Source organism: Amblyomma americanum, chromosome 3 (genome assembly GCF_052857255.1).
Source record: "Amblyomma americanum isolate KBUSLIRL-KWMA chromosome 3, ASM5285725v1, whole genome shotgun sequence".
Lineage (NCBI taxonomy): Eukaryota > Metazoa > Arthropoda > Arachnida > Ixodida > Ixodidae > Amblyomma > Amblyomma americanum.
The window spans coordinates 32,681,573-32,702,071 of NC_135499.1; the positions used below are offsets into that span (position 1 = coordinate 32,681,573).

The following is a 20,499-nucleotide window of genomic DNA, read 5'->3' on the forward strand; positions in this document are numbered from 1 at the left end:
TTTTCACCTCTCTCAACCCCGCACGTTGCTTCACATACCATTTCTTATTTGAGTGCATATGAAGGTCATTATTGCTACATGCAGCATGGTGGAGCATTTGTATAAGAGACAGAAGGTGAGTGCTGTTGATCTGAAATACATGGGTAAGCACAATGTTTGTGATGACCTGATGTGACTCATCATCGACACCTCCACTTTGTGAGGTCACCAGGCAGTCCACGCCTTTACACATCATTCAGCCTATGCCTTCACCTGCCAGTCGGTCTCTCTACAGTCACTGCGCTGCTACGTATACCATACTGTTGCCACCGTCCACTGACAGTGAATGCGAGCTGTGGAGTGCACTCTTTTCTGCTGTAATTGGCGGACAACCACAGGCATTTTTCGGGTAAATTAGCAACATCCTTAACTATGCACAAAAAATGTCCAAGTTCTCGCGTGAGCATCTGAATGACCTCTTAAATTCAAAGTCCAAGATTCCTTTTTATCTCTTCAATGAAGTACGCGTGTTGTCTCGGTGATGGTCATTCGCCACCACTTTACACCACACAGCGAAGGGGCAGAGTCAAATTCATCACTTTTGGAATTGACAAGTTTCATGGCTGCCGCCATGAGGTTTGCCATTTCGAACAAATGCACAGCGTTCAATAGAACTAGTACTAGCACAATTCCATGCACATGTCAAACCATGCGACTGACACATGGCCACAGCAGACGAACGTTTATGCACTTTTACGCTCGATTTGGCCACTGCACTGAGAGCACTAGTGTCAGGCCACGCTGCAGGAACTAGTGCTGCAATGACACGGCACTTTTGTTAACTGGTGCAGAAAGTGCAGCCAAATCGAGGAGACCTATTGCCCATGAAAAGAAAAAAATGTCTTGGCAGCAGCGATGCTGACAGATGCATTGGCTGTTGTTGAGATCAGAGTGGCCAAACAGCCTAGCCTCATCACCTGGTGACGAATCTAGGCTGTAACTTAGTTCAATTTTATCTAGCTTAGTTAACCTGTGGAAAGAAGGTTGAAAATGGTGGCAGTGAAAATGAACCAAACTGAGGGAAGCAATGAAACCCCCTTGCAGTATTGTGCTCCGTATGTCTTGCACCTGTTCCAAGTAATGAATGTGGACCAGGGCGTGTAAAGAAGCGCATGGCAGGCTGTTGTGCATGCAGGGCAGTTACTTTATGCCCGACAGGAGCTGCGCGTGCGGGTGCTGGCCTGTGCTGCCCTGGGCCACTTGAGCCGCCGGCTGCCCCGCCTGGTGTCTGCTGACCTGAGCCTGGTGCAGGCACTCTTCGATGGCCTTACTAAGGTATGGTCGCCCTAGCTGCAAAAGCTATTCCTTTGGTCACTGCTTCGACCCTCATTAATTCTGATAATTCAGACTGCCATCGTAGTCTCACCACCCAATGTCCATGTAAGTCTATGGCATCAGATGCTCATTGTAATTTGAAAACAGCTGGATTTGCACTGGTTCATTCTAACAGTCTCTCAAAGTGGTGCCATGTTGCAGTATGGTATTACATTCTTCCTCCACTCAGCTTTGCCGTGCACTCAATGGCAGGCATGGTGACCATTGACAGGACCCTGTCAGTGTGTGCCAGGGAGTGGTCCGAATGTGTGGTTTCCTGTTTGGATCTTCGTCGCCCTCTTGCGCCGATGGTGGTTATCGGCCGTGCATCAGCTAGCTATATAGCCAAGCCTAACTGTGCTTTGTTTAGAATGCTGGCTCACTTGTTGCTGGTCTTTTCCTTTTGAAGGTATCTTGCTGCTCTGACCCCAATAAACATGTCCTTTTTGCCTCTGTCCATGGGGTTTTTCCAGCGTGCTAAAACTGGGTGCTTTTGACGCGTTGTCGCTGCAGGGAAGCCAACACAACATGTGAAGATGCTGCACTATGACCTCACTGCACTGTGAAAAAGGCGTGTACAGACCCTTACCATTATGTAACATTTCGCCTTTCATTCCAAACCAGGTGATTACTGCCCAGCTTTTCACCAAAAAATTTTACCCCTTTGCGAGAAGGTTCGTGGCAACATTTTTGGGGTCCATTCATTAATTATAATTCCAGAAAATTGGGCATTTTCTTGACTTCCTGCTACTCTAAATTATTTTGGCTTTACTGTAATTGGAGCTCAGAATCTTGTACCATGCATGCAAGTTATGCGTTTGTGCTTCAGTGCTGTGATGTAGTACTGTATTTACGTGCATAATTTGCGCACTTTTTGTTCAGAAATTAGGGCTCCAAGAAATGAGTGCGTAAATTACGCGGGGATTTCGTGAGCGTGACTTAAAAAAACTCCACAAAGGTCATAACACGCAATATAGGTATAATGCATGCTGCTGCATATACGTCAGCACTCAGACCCGTGCCCCACGCTGCCCCCCCCCCCAAAAGTTCAGTCTAAATGAAAAGCCGTGCACCCCCCCCCACTCCTCCGCCCTTTGCAGGATGGCATGGAGGTGCATGCACGAAGCTCAATAAGACGCTAAAACAGCGGCATCGCTTGCGGCCCAGCCAATTGTTCGGTAGTCCCGGATTCCGTAAGTTTGCTTTCGTAACTTCGTCCGGGAAAGCAACCGCAAATCAGTAAATCAATTATCACACACACAAAATGTACACCCGGCCAATTCTTTAACAGTACCGCGTGAGCGTCGAACAAACTGCTTGTCTGCGCCTTATCACGGCGCGGAGCGGCGAAGCCAGCGAAAACAGCCATGTGCGCACTAGTTTGCCGACACAACGATTGTCATTTATGGGCAAACTTGTGCGCACGCGATTATTTTCGCTGGCTTCGCTGCTCCGCGTCGTGATAAGGCACAGACAAGCAGTTTAAAACTTGCCGTATATAGTTGTGATATCTCATTGCAAGACACGACCGAACAACCAAACACAAGCCGTCAGAGCCATAAAGCAAAGCGTTGCTGTCAGCCGAGTCACATGCATCAGCCAAACTGCAGTGTCGGCTCTTCTATCAGCTGCCGATCCTTCCCGGAAGCGCTGCCGACTGTTCCGAGTGGCGATGTCGCTCGTGCCGCCACGATTGTAACAGCGGCCCCTGGCACCACCATGAACGCCCAGTGCACAAAAGATTCAAAAAGCCTTCCGAACAAACACGCGGAATAGCCGAATGCTACTGGGTAGAGCCATAGGGTAGAGCCCGCGTGCATGATGGTGGTCTAGCATAGCACGGTGCGTAAAATATGTGAGTAAAAAATTTTTTTCATGAACCCGGGTGATAAGTTAAGGTTGCGCAAATTATGCGCGTAAAGCACGAAAACTGCACAATACGTACGAGTCATGCAAGCAGCCTCACTGCCTACGCATGAAGTGCAGTCGTCGTACCAACCCATGCACTGCCTGCCACAGTTTCAGGCTGCGCTGGGTGGCCCCAAGCAGATTAATTTTTCTCCACACTCGTGTCCTCCTCCGTCGAACTTTCGAGGTGCCAAATTAAGCGCCGTGGAGCTCCTTCAAGCAGGAGTACAGTGAATGATTTCAACTCCAGTCTTTCATCTCAGCAGCGTTCATAAGGCTGTGCTTAATAATGCACTGCCTCAAGCATGCCACAAGTAAAATGAAAATGCAGTAAAACCCCGTTAACTCAGTCATTTGGACCACAAAAAATATTAACTGGGTTTTCGATTTAACAGACCACAGCAAAAGATGGGACCCAGGCAAAAAATTTCGCTGCGGCAACGCACTACCTTTATTGGATGAACATATGTAGTGCCTTGTAGTCCTTGCTGGCCAAAAAGAAAATTGATTCAAAATATAAATCAATGCGGACCTCGTTCCCCTCCCCTCCCTTCGCCTCCCTGTCATGTTTTGCTTTGTAGTTTTCTGCAGGATGGCATTATGGCGTACACAGCTCAAAGCAACAAAGGAATTACGGTGCTGTCACAAAGACAGCAGTCTCAAGCCAGTGGCGATCAGAGCGAAAAGAACCCTTTTCACCCTGCCTTTACACTCGCTTGCGGCCTGTCCGACTAGCAGCAAACCGCACTGCAAACAGTCCTGTAGTTTCGTGTTTTGCATGTCACGCGCACTGGAGATGGAGATGATAGGAATCGAAAGTTTGCCCTCGTAATACGTACAGCTTGTCAGAGGAAACAACCGCCACTGCAAACAAGCTTAGTAAATAGAATGCAGTTCAAATTGTCTTTACTGGAACAGATTTGCAGCACCAATAATGTCACCGGCATGGGGTGTGTACTACCTTCTGCTGCAGAATTGACATCTGAGCTAGTTGGTTGTTCATTTTCAAAAATTATATAAAGCGCACTTAGGACAACAGACAAGGGAGACCAAACAGTCTGCTAGTCCAAAACTGTCTTAGACCCCGCAGATAGGTTGGCTACGCATATAGGTCGACCCCCAATTTTAGGATTTTTTTTTTTTTTTTAAGAGAGGTCGACCTAACCCTCTAACGACAGCGCACCACTCAAAGAAATGGCGTAGGCACTTAGCGGGAATGGTCGCATCGTGGTACACACTCGGAGGCTGTTAGGGGTGGGAGCCACCCCAACTGCCTGGGAGGCCGCCCCTCTGGCCACATGATGTGATGAACAGCGCAAGCTGGTTGACCGGGCTATGCTAGAGGGCTCTTGGACTGACGAGCCCTCCTGGGAAGGTTTTTACCCTCCTCCTCTGCTTGCCACTGTTATAGTGCTCTAAAATATTGGGCCGTGAATGCGTGGGAGTGGGGGGGCGTTTTGCTATGACGGAGGCGCCGCAGTGTATGCAGAGGGCACTGCCAGCAACATTAATACCAGCTGGCGGTTGCCCACTGGTACTGCGCGGCTTGCGTTTCTGTTTGGGGATGCGGTGTATCGAGTTGGTTGTGATGTGAAAAATATATCGGTTAATGGTGCGCACTGCACTGTTGTTTTCATTTCTTTTCATCTTGCCCAACCTACCTAGTTGTTGTTTATCCGCATTGACTCTTTATTTTCCATTCCGGCCCATCGACATGCCATTGTGCACCTTTGTGACATCAGCAGTTGTGCACCAAGTAAAACAACTAGCAGAGAGAGACTCATGAATATACTCACACAACACGCTTGCACGCCAACAACTGTCTTTCATCCTGCATGCAGCGAAATGTAAAAGCAGGCTTAAGATGAGTAATATCCCCAACAAGCCCCCTCATCTCCTTAAAAAGTTCCAAGCTCGTTGACGGGATGTGCGGCACGCAACATGCTGCAAAAAACAGGTTGTGAAGCCTGTACTCAATTTCTTGCCATAGACAAGGATTGTACCAGGCTAAATATTAGGCAGCAGTTTATGCAGAAATTTCAGGTGGTCTTCTTTAAACATCAGGGAACCTTGCCACTACAGTTAGTAGCTGGAGGACTCATTCACTTTTTTTTTTTGCTCCAGAAAACTGAGCGCGTCTAGCACGTCAGATCTTGCAACGTGTTTGGAAAGTGTTGAGCTTTTTAAGTTGTTTTCTGAGAAGACAAAAAAAAAGCGTCACAGTCTAATAGATGACTTTGTATACTTTTGTGGCTTTACTTTTTAGCACAGTCATTGTACATCATGACATGAGTTCCCGACGGAGAAAAAGCAGATCATTTGAAGCTAAGGAGAAGCAAATAATAATAATGGGGTATATGTGCTTACAATACTGTGCATGATGTATTATAGGACCTCATAAAACTGTACATTGCGTTTCTGTGAGACTACATCATTTTGTTCTTTTGTAACCGTGTGGCGACATTGTAGTTTTTTCCCTTTATATATTGCCACATATCCATCATTATCAGCAGCCTGACTAAGGCCACTGCAGGACAAAGGCCTCTCCCATGTCTCTGCAATTAACTCTGTCCTGTGCCAGCTGTGGCCACCCTATCCCCGCAAACTTCTCAATCTTATTCGCCCACCTAACTTTCTGTCACCCCCTGCTATGCTTGCCTTCTCCTGGAATCCAGTTTGTTACTCTTAAAAGGACCATCGTTATGTTTCCTTCGCATTACATGCCATGCCCAAGCCCATTTCTTCCTCTTGTTTTCGACTAGGATGTCATTAACCTGTGTTTGTACCCTCACCCAATCTGCCCGCTTCCGCTTTCTTAGCGTTAAACGCCTATCATTTATCTTTCCATAGCTCGCTGCATTTTCCTCAACTTAAGCTGAACCCTTTTCGTTAGCCTTCAAGTTTCTGCCCCATAGGTGAATACCGGTAAGGTGCAGCTGTTGTACAGTTTTCTTTTGAGGGGTATTGATAAACTGCCATTCATGATCTGAGTGAACCTGCCATATCGCTCCATCCCATTCTTATTCTTCTAGTTATTTCACTGTCATGATCGGGATCAATGGTCTCTGCCTGCCGTAAATACAGTAGAACCTCTATTTATGACTTTCAGGGGACTGTGTGAAACCGTCATGTAATCCGGGTGTCATATTGCTGCGAGTCTTTGTAGTATTTGTTCATTCTTCAAAGCTGCCGGCACTCCGCTTTATCGCTTTGTTTGCAATGCAAGATGCGACCAGATTTATCTCGATTGTTTGCACCCAGGCGGAGCCGATTTTAGGTTGTTTCAGAATGTTGTAGTAGCTTTGCACGCCATATCTCGAAAGTTCGCTGCCAGCTTTAAATTAAACACGGCCGAGAGCGGGGCGCATACTGTTCGACGACTGCCGAGCACGCTTGTTGCTATGCCGCCGCCAAGTGATTGAGGCCATTGTGGGTGCAAGTCAGCCCAAATAAAGAGTTTTGTTTAGATGCCATTTTCGCTTTCGTTCTGATCCCCGGATTACCATAACCACTTCGTGACATCTGGTGGAGGTGCTGGCATGTTCCGGACGCCCCCATCAAGTCGCGACACCAGCCCCCTGTGCTCCGCATTGGAGGACGAGCCCCCAGTTCACCGTACCAGCCGACGTCTCCAAGGAGAGCAGCCTGAGTTCGCGACCCTGTTGGACCGCACCTGACAACGAAAAGACTGTGCTACGAGCACCACAACCTTGCTAAATATGTCGGCACCGATCATACTGCAACAGCTGCCAGTGCCGCCATTTTTCAATGGATCCCTAGGCGAAGACCCCGAAGAATGGTTGGACCAATTTGAGTGCGTGGCATCATTGAACAAGTATGATGATGCGGCAAAAATTGGGCACGAATTTTTCTCACTGGAGAGCTCGGCACGTACGTGGTACGAAAACCACAAGTTGTCCCTGACGACATGAGAGCTATTCAAGTAGGAACTTTTAAAGGTATTCACCAGTGTCGTGAAGAAAGAAAGAGCCGAACGACTCCTTGAGTTCAGGATCTAGCTTCCCAACGAGCCTTTCCACAGTTATGTCGAGGAGATCAAGCGCCTCTTTCGCCGCGCCGACCCCAAGATGACGGAGGATAGAAAGTTCAGTTTTTAATGCGCGGCGTAAAAGAGCAACTCTTTGGCAGCCTTGTCTGCCAGCCACCAAAAACAGTCGAGGAATTCATGCAAGAAGCCTGCATGATCGAGAAGACCCTCGACGTCCGGGCTCGGCAGTACAACCGCCCTTCCTCTGTCTGTGCAATCGGTCTGGACACGACGACCACCACCAGCGAGAACTTGCGGGAAGTTATTCGCGAAATCGTCCGCGAGGAGCCACGCCGATTACTGCCATCCTCCCCAAAGCTGCAAGCAGCGACTCTCATGGATGTGGTATGGGAAGAAGTGCAACAGGCACTTGGTACCCCGACGGACACAGAAACCCAGGCCATGACCTACGCCGCTGCAGTAAGGACTCCTCAGCCAAAACGACAACACCTACGCCCTCTTCGACATGAACAACTTGTTCCCGAACGCCGCCTCCCTGCTCCCGCCCGCCCAGCCTATTAGCAACACTGAAGCCCCAGGAAATGCGATGCCTGGAGGACTTCCAACAACCGGCCGTTGTGCTTCCATTGCAGTGAGGCCGGCCATATTCTTCGTCACTGCCCATTCCGACGTATCGGTCTTTGAGGATTTGCTGTTGACGCCCCACAACCACGCTTTGGCCAACGCCTGCATGAAATCAAAAAGGAGTACATGCCAAAAGGAGTACATGCCAAACCGCCTTTCGCACCAACCATCGCCGTCAACGTCTCACTTTGCGTCGCCACGCTGCAGCTACGCAGTTGCGGTACGAGGAAGGTCTCCCAGCCCCCGTAGGGGAAACTAAAGACTGCAAACTCCGGAGGTGAGGTTGCTCACGAGCAAATCGCCCAAGATCCTCCACCGACCACGCCCCATGAAGACGCTGCATCTGCTACGCCGCATGAAGACGCTACACTCGCCGCATCGACGCCGCACAAAATGACAACCCCGACCACAATGCGAACTGCCTTCAAAATGACGCCGCCACCCAGAAAGGCTTCGACGACACGCCCCACCCGCGATTCGCATACGTGACGAAGCTGTGAAACCGATGCCGAGGGTGATGTGCAATGCAAGAGCCAGGAAGTCCGACTTAGAAGTGACTATCGACGGCTGCAAAGTTACTGCACTAGTCGACACGGGCGCCGATTATTCGGTGATGAATGGAACATTTGCCGTGCAATTGAGGAAAGTGACGTCCACCTGGGACTGCCCACAAATTTGCACTGCCGGAGGCCACCTCATTACACTGTCAAGGCGATGCACAGCGCGAGTGACCTTCAAGGGACACACCTATCCTGCGACCTTCGTCATCTGCGTCGACCTACAGCAATGTTCCTGCTACGTGATACTCGGCATCGATTTTCTTAATGAGCATCAGGCGATCAGCGACCTGCGTTCTAAGCTCATCGTGCTTTCGACGGATGAAGCCATCCCTTCAATGACAACCATGAAGCAGCATGTTGTTCTAAGTGTCATAGATGAGCAAGTAAGCGTCCGACCTAGATAGAGCGTTCTGGTCACCGTAGGTGCCACGGGTGCCAAGAACATAGAAGCTCTCATCGAGGGGAACACGGCGTTGCTTCTAGAGCGAGGAATCGGCATCGCGAGAGGCATCGCACATTTCCGCAGTGGTCAAGCCGAAGTACTGCTGACTAACTTCAGCGAAGAATACTGGCACATTAACAGGAAAACGACGATTGCTTTCTTTGGCGAAATATCCGACGTACGAGACTCCTTCGCCCTCTCCGACCCATCCGCAGAAGATTCGGCTGACCAAGACAACTCGCCTGCTTTCGACATCAGCCCAACCCTACCCCGGAACAGACAAGACCAGATCTGCAATCTGCTTCAAAGCTACAGCGAGTGTTTTTCGTCATTGCCGAAGGTGTGACAAACGCCTATTGCCAAGCATCGCATTATAACCGACCAGCACGAGCGACCTCTCTGCCAAAGCACCTACCATGTGTCGCCGCGAGAATGACAAGCTATAAGGGACCAAGTGGAAGAAATGCAATGCTTCGCGATGACGTCATTCAGTCTTCAAAGAGCCCCTGGGTGGCACCGGTCGTTCTAGTGAGGTAGAAACATCGCGCACTTCTATTCTGCCTTGATTATTGCCGCTTGAACAGCACAACACAGAAGGACGTGACCGCTTTCCCCGCATCGACGACACACTGGACCGGCTCTGCAACGCCAAGTATTTCTCATTGATGGACCTCAAGAGCGGCTACTGGCAAATTGAGGCCGACGAAAGAGATCGCAAGAAGACAGCATTCACCACTCCGGATGGACTCTTTGAGTTCAAGGTGATGCCATTTGGTCTGTCTTGCACTAGTGACGTTTCAGCGAGTAATGGATACAGTGCTAGCAGGCCTGAAGTGGCAAATTTGTCTGGCATATTAAGATGACGTCATCTTCGACTCAAACTTTGAAGAGCACCTGAAAATGCTTCGAACAGTACTAGACACAATCAAGTCGTCTGGCCTAACCTTGAAAGCAGAAAAGTGCCACTTTGCCTATGAAGAGCTGCTGTTTCTAGGCCTTATCTTTAGCAAGGAGGGAGTATGCCCAGACCCGCAGAGAACAGCTGCTATCGCACTGTTTCTAACGCCGACCGATAAGAAAGCTGTGCGCAGGTTCGTTGGACTGTGCGCGTATTACCAATGATTTGTCAAAAATTTTTTGCGCATCGCGGAGCCTCTGACCCAACTCTCTAAGGCAGACATGCCATTTAAGGGCACAGGGTAAGCCCTATACTTCCCTTGCATTTTAGGCCATGTTGAGGTACATGTTTCTCACTAACTAATAACAGTAGCCTAATAATACATATATCATTGTTTGCCAAGTTTTGTGCTCTTTTTACTGAACTAGAATATTTGAAATGTGTTGAAAATTCGATTTTTAATAAAATTTTTTCCGGTAGTACACAAATCTGGCCTTTCTTTGCGCATTTCAAAATTCATAACAGAATAACTGCTCAGTGAAATTGCTTAATTCTAGTTCAGTAGTTGGCAACACTTATGTAGATGATTGCAAAAAAAAATCAGCCGTCTGTCTTGAAAGGCATTGGAAATAATGGTACCTTTGTACGAAAAAACACTGTTTTGAGATAATAGAGCGTAAAGAGAAAAAAGATGTGAGAAACCCTTTTTTATCCGCAGAAACGCCTCCATAGTAATTGGTTTAATAGCCCCCTGCTTCGTAGTCACTGTCGCCGTCATTTTTTCGCTTTTCGGCTTGTCGTTTTGACTGTCGGGCCTCTTTTGTAAGCTGTCGTGTTGCTCGGTCCGCAAAGTACATGCGCTTATGGTCAGCTTCCGTCAGCCACTTGATGGTGTTGCTCCCTGGGTTCAATCCACACGCCTTCAAAACGTTGGCCCGTGCGATGCTACCATCATTAAATGAAAGAACAGCATCCAGTGTTGCCATCCGTAGGGTCCGAAGCCTAACAAACACATTCTTTGGCGCGCGTTCCCAAACAACATGGTTGAACGACTCATTTGCATTTTGAGTTCGCCCATGCAGGCACTTCTCTAGGAGCTCAGCCTTCGATAGCTCCCTATAAATGGGTTTGATAGCCTCCAAGACAGATGCAGGCAAACTCTCCTTGTGGAAAAATGGCTTGCCCTCTGACTGACTTCTGTTGAAGGCACACCACGTATCAGGTCCCTTTGGGCAAAGTCCATGGCATGGGTCATCGTCTGTGGCCGATAAGTGGAAGAAGGTTGCCCGAACGGCCTTTCGCATTCCCTTACCAATGGACCTCAAGGCATACACTAACCTGAGGTTGGCTTCATAGAGGCCAGAAGTAGTTTTCTTCGACGTCTCAAATCGTTGTGCGGCACTACACACTTCACAGTTCAAACTGTAAACGCTTGCAACACCTACCCGTTTTGTCACAATTTCGATGAGCTCAACACTTCCACCGCACTCTCTGCACACACAAATCTGTGTAATTGCGGCACAAATGCCGTCCATGTCCATTAAGGCATATTGGCTGCTGCTCTGTAGCACATCCTCTTCCTGGAAGCACAGAGAAAATCTTGAAAGCTTCGATGTCGAGGAGCTGGCGCGTTCGGCGTTCGGGATCTCATTCGGTCGTGGACATCCTTTTGCTTTTTCACGATGAGCGTAGCGGTTGCCGTGAAATTCACGCCTGACGAAGGCCTTCTTTGCCCTGGGCATCTCAACTTATCAGCAGCAACCAACACCGGCACAATTTACAATACTGATCGAAAGGGATAGCACTCGGACGCAGCTGCATGAAGGTTGCAGAAACGTGGAAAAAACGTGCAAAGCGTCTCAGGATTGTCTTGGCTAAAAAAGAGGAGCTGTACAATAGTTGCCAGACAATTTTTTATATGTGGCTGATTTTAGACAAGTTTTGAAATCAGGTGGTGGACTTTTGGTTGAAAAAATTGACGTTCATCCTGAAAGGGGGCGTGGCCGCTCACTACTTGGTTTCGGAAAAAGCGTTTTTCAGCCGTAAATATGGCTTTCTGAGGAAAGTGCGATCATGGAACATGTGTAGAAAGAATTGAACTTCTAAAATTCCAAAAGAAAAAAACGATTTTTTTCTAATTTTACCTTACCCTGTGCCCTTAAATGGGAAGCGCCGCAAGCAGAAGCCTTCAAGGAACTTCAGCGTGGTTTACATTCCCCACCGATCCTCGTGCATTTTAATGAAAACGCCGAGACTGAATTCATACTGATGCAAGCAGTGTGCGCCTACGTGCCGTCCTCGCTCAGAAAACTGACGGACTAGAGAAAGTAATCACATACGCTAGCTGTTCCCTGTCCAAGGCCGAGGCTAACTATTCGACAACTGAGAAGGAGTGCCTTGTCATCATCTGGGCTACGTCGAAATTTCGCCCCTACCTGTATGGACGACCGTTCAAGGTGGTCAGCGATCACCACGCACTGTGCTGGCTTGCCAGTTTGAAGGATCCCTCTGGCCACCTCTCTCGATAGAGCCTGAGCCTCCAGGAATTTGACGTCACCGTCGTTTACAAGTCCGGATGCAAGCACTCAGGCGCCGACTGCCTGTCACGAACCCCTGTAGATGCACCACCGCCGGACGACGATGGGGACGCCCTCCTGGGACTTTTCAACTCCAGCTCTTTTGCACAGCAGCAACGCTCGGACCCCGACCTAAAACGCCTCATCGGGTACTTAGAAGGCAAGGTTTCTTCATCCCCTGTCTCGTTCAAACGAGGATTGTCTTCGTTCTGTGTACAGAATGATGTCCTTGTGAAGAAGAACTTCGCAGAGAACAAAACAGCCTACCTTCTTGTTGTACCGGCAAGTCTGAGCAAAGAATTTCTTCAGTCTTCACTTGACGAGCCGACAGCTGAACATCTCGGATTTTTTCGCACCCTCCACCGAATTTGAGGCAAGTATTACTGGCCCTGACTGTCTGCTGATGTTGCACATTATGTGAAAACCTGCCGAGATTGGCAGCGACGAAAGACTTCTCCCACCCGACCAGCTGGATTTCTGAACCCCCATTGAACCCCTCTCAATACCCTTTCAGCAGATCGGCATCGAGGCGAAAGCCCTACTGAACGGAACAGCAGCAGAAGTCGCCAAATTTTTCGTGGAGTGCATTCTTCTTCGACACGGCACCCCCGATGTGCTCATCACGGACAGAAGAACAGCACTCACGGCGGATGTGAAGCAAGCCATCCTGCATTACAGCCAAACCAGCCGCCGGAGGACAACTGCATACCATCCCCAGACCAACGGACTGACCGAGTGCCTGAACAAAACCATCGCCGATATGCTCGCCATGTATGTCGATGCTGAACGCAAGACCTGGGATGTCATCCTGCCTTACGTCGTCTTCGCCTACAACACCTCAGTGCAGGAGACCACCCAAACGACACCTTCTAGGTTCGTCCGTGGTAGGGAGGCCACGACCACGCTAGATGCCATGCTGCCCAAAGTTACCGAAGATCATAACACCAACGTCGCTGCCTACCTTCAACGCAAGAAGAAGCCCGAAGGCTTGCCCGATAACGGATCAAACACCAGCAGCGGACCGACGCCAGACATTACAACTTATGAAGACGCAACACGGAATACAAGCCAGGAGACTGATTCTGGGTTTGGACGCCCATTTGCCGGCGCGGATTGACTGAAAAGCTTTTGCGCCGCTTTTTCGGCCCGTACAAGGTTCTTCGTCGGCTAGGCGAACTGGACTATCAAGTCGTCCCTGATGAAATGTCTGCATCCCAGAGACGGCGCGTACGACCAGAAGTTGTCCATGTCGTCCGTCTTAAGCCCTATTATGCGCGCTAAACGACGCTGTGTTTCTGCACTCGGTGTTTTTTTTTTTGCACAGTGTTTTATTTGCTTCTAGCCGCCTTATTTGTTTTAAAGCATCGGGTCAATGCTTCTTTCAGAGAGGAGTAATGCCGCGAATCTTTGTAGTGTTTGTTTGTTCATTCTTCAAAGCTGCCGGCATGCTGCTTTATTGCTTTGTTTGCAGTGCAAGATGCGACCACATTTATCTCGATTGTTCACACCCAGGCAAAGCCGATTCTAGGTTGTTCCAGAATGTTGTAGTAGCTTTTCACGTCCTATCTCGAAAGTTCGCTGTCAGCTTTAAATTGAGCATGGCTGAGAGCAACGGGCATTCTGTTCGACAAACGCCGAGCACACTTGTTGCTGCACCGCCTCTGAGTAATTCAGGCCATTGTGGGCGTATGTCAGCACAAATAAAGAGTTTCGTTTAGATGCCATTTTCGCTGTCGTTCTGCTCCCCGGATTGCCGTCACCATTTTGTGACAGTATAATCGAAAACTTGCACAAGTAGCGCATTCGCCTAATAAATGCGTTCGCTGCTCTGCCTTTCAAAAATTAATTGAAGTTGTTTTTCTCACGTACTGTAAAAGCACCCGTTTTTGTTCTGCGTGAATTAGTTCTGTGACAGCGTGCAGCCAGGGTTTACGGTGTCTAAGATGCAGCTTTATATCAGGCACGCAAGCGGTCCCATCCCTGTGCGTTAATTAGATGTCACATGCACCTCGAAAACGATGATTTGGATGACGCGCCGAAATATATGGCTGTTCCAACCCTTCAAAGACGCTTTGCAGCAAGCAGTACAAACATCCCTGCTTCATGTCTGTCCGTTCAGTTCCTCTAGAACTGCTGTCAGACCGCATCAGCAACAGCAGTGTCTGTACTAGGAATTCACCTCTTAAGGAAAAAAAGAAACATGATGTTTGGCGGCGGTGCGATGTGCAGCCTGCCGGTTGACAGCATGCCGCACGCTTTTGGCTTGGTCGATGTTGCTAGGCCTAACGTGCTCCGCACTGAAGTTGTGGCGGAAAGCGCTTTCGATCTAGCTGCCGATGATCGCAGAAACGTCTAATCTTGTTGCTGCCTCTACAACTTCATGCTGGTATGAACGTACTATAGAGGATAAAAGTCTCCGGACCGCCCCGCATGGTCGCCGGAGCAGCAGGGAGTGCATCGCCACGCGCTCTCGCTGTGACGCGCCTTGTGACAAGATGACGCTGTGCGCATGGGCGTCCTTTCTTACCTGCGAGCATGTCGGTTTACTAGCTTGAAGCTGCCACTGATCGGTTGTCTGGGGCGTGCCGGCAGGGGCCGTTGCTGCAGTGGCACGCTGCTGACTCATAGGCGAATCGGTCTGCGTTGACGTTGACAGGCGCTTCTCGCTCGATTGCCCTGGAGCTGGCACCCGATTACGATAACGCTCGTCTTCACCAATTGTCAGCGCAGCGTGTTTGAAGGCTGTGTAAAATAAATAAAGCAACAATTACAACACTGCAAACAATGAAATATCCAAAGTGCCTGTCGCACGATGCGGCCTCTTCACATTTGAACGGTCAGACAAGACGCTGTAAACTTGAGAGCGAACTGAGGAGTACTAACCAGTGTAACGCTGCAGGCTGAATAAAAATATAGGAAACAAACTGTGCGGGCATAACTTATGTCTGTGTGGGCTTTGAAACAGTCACATTATGTATGAGTGAATGCAAGCGCGACCATTTGATACCGCATCAGCTAAGGTGCTGTACATTTTGTGATCGTCCTTTACCAGGCGGGCCAGAAGTACGAACAACGTTTTTTTTGTTCGTATATTTATTATGTTTATCCGTGAGAAACTGTTATTCAAAATAACTGTTTCAAAGACAGTTTGCATGCCGAGGTGGTGCAACAATTCTTTGCGGGTATGTAAAAGCTTGGGTGATTTGGTGGCATATGTCGTTTTGGACGCAGCGCAGAAAAGCCATGGACGAAGGAGACACTACTGGGTTGCCCCTATTCTTGTCGGTGGGGGCTTCAACGACGCACACACTTCGTGGGGTTGATTACTCCAGGGGTGCACAATCCAAGGGAGCTTTTACTCGGAGTGCCAACTCGATGAGTACTTTGCAGTCATTTAGCTTTATTGTTATACGGGCAGTTTGGGCATTCAGGAAACTAGATGCCAAACGCATTCTAATCTCGTAGAAAGCCTAGAACTCTCCTGTAGCCATAGTGATGGATGCCAAGTTACACTCGATGCGTTTGCGCTTTGTTTGGAACTCGAGGTCTCGTCGCTTTTCGCTCTCCACACAGTCTTCCGTGAGCAGGCGTATGACGTATCGCGGCCCCACTCGGATGTCCCGGCCACCCATTCAAATTCTACACCGTGCATATCTCAGATAGCTGCACTCGTTTCTGTTTTTCCTTCTTGGGACGCTTAACTATTTGCTACGATGCTGATCCAGAATGACAATGAAAACGCTTTTTTTTCCTCATTGCGTTCACCTCGGTAATCTTTTTGGAAATACGTGTCATGGGCCATCTGACTTTCGCTTCGTCTCTCTTGCCCATTGACGAACTTGTTGCTACTGCCGCTGCTTGCGAATGCAGGAATCCCTTTGTCTGCTTTTACGGCTATCTTAGATGTTCTGACGATGGTGACTGCCAGGTTGTAGGCAGTGAAACAACCCGTTCTCCAGCTCTGACTTCAGTCAGCATCATGGCGCCGAAAGCGCCGCTAGAAGAAGGACGGTGCATTGTGCGTTTTTATAGAAGGTGTCCCCCAAAGGGAAATTTGCCGGCGCACTAATAGGGCAAGAGACACTGCGAATAGGATAATCCAAACCTACAAAAATGATGAAGGGAGGCTAGGTGACGGCCAACGCAGCGGCAGACCAAGGGCAACGACACAAGAAGTGGACCGACTAATTGTGGCTGCAGTAGTTGCCGACCCGTTCCTCAGTGCAAAAGAACTAAAGGACGCTCTTGCTCTCAATGTTTCATGCAAAACGATATGGAGGAGACTGCAGGAAGCAGGTCTCTAGAGCTGCGTTGCAGCCCAATAGCCGCACCTGACAGAAAAACAGCACAAAGAAAGGTTGACCTTTACCCAAGCCGTTCAGCAGTGGTCAGTGGAAGCTTGGGCCAAGTTGTCTTCTCAGATGAATTGACTTTCAGCACTCACTGGGACCTCCAACGGCGTGTGTGGCGCCCACTCAACTGCAGGTGAGCACGCTTAAGTCTGCTGGACAAAACGTGTGTTTATTTACAAACAAAGCTTTTTCTGAACAGAAAGTGCTTGTCTAAACAAACGCTCAGTTCGAAGGTTCAATCTCCTATTCTGTTCGTGGATAAAATTTTAGACACGGACACTCTCCTTTCCGCGAATGTTCAGCAAATTTCTAGTATTAAGAGTCTTAAAATTTTGCGTGTAATTTGTCTATTTCATACCGCGTTTTGTGAAGTATAGGTAATTATTTTTCTACTGAGTACCTTCCTTTGCGCTGATTTTTTGTCTTCTTCATTATGCCATGCCCAAATTATCGATCTTTAATTTGGGTAAAGCGGCGTCTTCGTCCATAAAGTACTAGAGCTCGCCTCCGTATGATGTCGAAGCAAACTTATGTTTGATTAATATCTTAGTGCGGGCTAGCTGGTGAATAATAATGAAAAGCGGCAGAGTGAAGCAACAAGTACGAAAGGGAGACACGAGAACTTGTCCTTAGTTCTCGCTTGTACTGCTTCTCCACTTGTCCTATGTTCTCGTGTCTTTTCATCCTTGTTGATTCGCGCTGCCGCTTTTTCATTATTGTTTTTGATTTCTATCTTAATATCACTTATAATTTACTCTAACACAAGGATTTGGTAGTATGACCATGCGGGTGCATCTTGCATATTACTTGGGATATGGTAGGCGTCAGGGTAGGTTCAGCCATCTAGGCTTCTATAACGCGCTCTGTTATTGCATATAGCTAGATACAGAAGTGATAACTTTCCTAGTACACCAGTGGTGCATTTTGTAAAGCAGAGTTAATTTTGTTATTCAACCTAACTTGTCCTTTGGCTTTGTATGTGAGCATGCTTGTTGGATACTGGCAAAAATACGTTCCCTTCACTACGTCTCAGTAATAGTCTGCATGTGTCGTGTCTACGCCTTTCCTCCTTCTCGTATCGAACCTTTTTTTTTTAATGATTGCTTATACTATTTCCTCTCTTTAAGTACAGCACATCTTCCTTACTGAGATGAAACATCACTTTTCTTATTTCTCTACACTTAGGTACGTCCCGGAATACACTCAAAACATTTTTTGCAGCAGGCGGTGCACTGTAAACGTGTGGGGGGGGGGGGGGGGGGGTGATCAGCTAGGAAGGGCTCGGCCCGCTTGTTCGCATCGAAGGGCCGTTTACATCAGAAGAGTACTGTAACATTATCACTCATCACCTGTTGCCATTCGTTCTTGATGGCCCTTTCCCTGATGGTGACTTTCAGTTCGAACAGGACAGAAGTCCAGTCCACACAGCCCATAAAGTGACAGCCCTCCTCGACCGCTATGTAGTGCGCCAGCTAAACTGGCCCCCCAAAGGAGCTGACCTAAACCCAATAGAAAATGTATGGGGCCTATTCAAACAACAACTCGGCACCCACCGTGATGTTCCCGCTACAGCTGACTCCTTATGGGATGCAGTGAAGGAGAAATGGGAGGTGTTACGTGGACGACCGGATGTGATTAAATCGCTCTACAATTTAATGCCGCGGCGGATTGGGCAAGTGATTGCTTTGCAGGGACATTTCATAAGCCACTAGTTTTCTTTGTGCCTTGCGGGCATTCTTCTCATTTGTGAATAAAACACTTCCAATTCATATTACTTCCGATTCCTTCAAATTACTGCATACACCAATTGCAGTCCAACTACATATTTTTCAGGTGATTTTAAGATACGGCACTACCGTTAAGGATGACTACCAAGCGCACAGCACCTGGAACAATTAGGCAACACGTGTTTGGGCTAGCGATGTCACATGCACTAATTGACTGTTTGATAGCCCATGCAGACGTGAGTTACGGCCGCGCAGCTTGTTGCCTATATTATGTGACAGCTCGTTCTGCTGAAAACCCGGTGTCGTCGTCCGTCGATGTGTGTCAGTCGCGAAAAATGCCAGAAGTTTCAAAGGATGCTGAAAAAATAGTTTTGCAGTGGCTTAGCTCGGCTGTGCGAGGATATACGTAGCGAAAGCTAAGGCATCGGTGGCGCCTTGGCTTGTCATGCCAGCCACGGTTGGTCACGTGGTACAGTGCGACCACGGTGGGACTGCGAGCACCGCGAAACTGCGAGTTCGTTGCCAAATGTAGCTTTCACTACAAATAATTAACTGGCATCGGTGGTCGAGCTCGGACCTCAGCACGCCAGGCAGGTACGCAACGCAAAAGCCACCAACGCTTTTTTTTCTTTATTGCTTAGAAGTACTACACTCACCCTGACAGGCTTCAAGTCCGACTTAACCAGGTCGCATCAAGCAATCCGTCATGCACGAAGGGCCTTTCGTTCAAACACGTTAAAGGGGCGCCTAGTAAACGCGCTGTGGCGTTTATGACTTCATAACGTGTATTCGAGATGTGTACTGATGTTATGGTAATTAGTAACTAAAGTAATTAAAGTAAAAAATAATGCATGGAATGAAAAGGCGGTGTTATGGGGCTTCATTGTACTGAAACAAATCGTGCGCATGTCAGTGAGTATGTGCGGCTGTAGTATGTCGTAAAGTGTAGCCTAGATAATGATTGGTAATTGGTGCTTTGTAATAAATAAATGAGAGAAAAAAAAGAGAAGAAGGCACTATTGCATTGACTCTTAAGGAAAGGCTTAAGCATCCTTCTAATTTCTTTTTCTCCACTCCACAACACTACCCAGCTTTATTGCCCTCATTGTATATGGGTGATGCTCATTGCTCGCTCAAGTTTGAAGTGTCTTGTCTGATTATTCAAATGTAGAGAGGCAGCAGCGCACAACTGGCGTTCTAAATGTGCTGTTTGCGGCTTAGTAATAGTCTTTTTATTGCTTTATTATGGCCGGAAAAATGGCAAAGAGAAGCGACAAGCGTTATCATAGGCATGTGCAAGCGTATGGGCTAGCGAGCGACACGCGCCTGTAAGCAACGTTGAGTCAGCAGCGTGCCACTGCAGCAATGGCCCCTGCCGGCGCGCCCCAGACAACCGATCAGCAGCGGCTCCAAGCTAGTAAACCGACATGCTCGCAGGTAAGAAAGGACGTGCATGCGGTCTCGTCACAAGGCGCGTCACCGCGAGAGCGTGCGGCGATGCACTCGCTGCTGGTCCGGCAACCGTGTGGGGCGGTCCGGAGACTTATGTCCCCGATAGTACAATTGATTTCCCAAACGCTTTTATCAGCGAAGCATGCTGAAAAACGGGCCAAGCGAGCTGCCGTGTACCGATGGCCGCGGGCCGCAAGCATGAAATCCGGGTCCCCCTGCCTGCAGTTTGCCAACAGCCAGCACACCACTGTTGCACAGTCTGAAAAAAAAAAAAAAAATGTTTTGTGTGAACTCGCACGCACACGGATGGGCTGTCACAACATGGCACCTACAACACAAAACGCAGAAAGTTAGCTGCTGTCACATAGATTTCTTCGCCGTTTTATCTCAAAATGACATCAGGCCCGTTAATGACAGCAAAAACCTTCCTTAATTCACCTTCAATATTTATAAGCATTTTAGCGGTTTTTTGCACCTCCTTGATGGCTGATGCCACGGTTCCTTGGACCAAACCAACACCACGGCTGCACCCAAATCAGTCACGGTCGGTGGTGCAGAGGGTGCTGTGAGTCAGGGCTTTGGTACAGCTCACTATGAA

The 20,499-nt window shown here is 48.4% G+C and overlaps 1 protein-coding gene across 1 annotated transcript in view; it reads left to right on the forward strand.

Annotated features, from left to right (window-relative positions):
• The window catches only part of LOC144124506 (proteasome adapter and scaffold protein ECM29), a 409,805-nt gene that overhangs the window by 43,596 nt on the left and 345,710 nt on the right, over positions 1-20,499 (forward strand). The window contains 1 exon segment of the mRNA XM_077657223.1: positions 1,198-1,314. Coding sequence (XP_077513349.1) covers positions 1,198-1,314 — 117 coding nt within the window.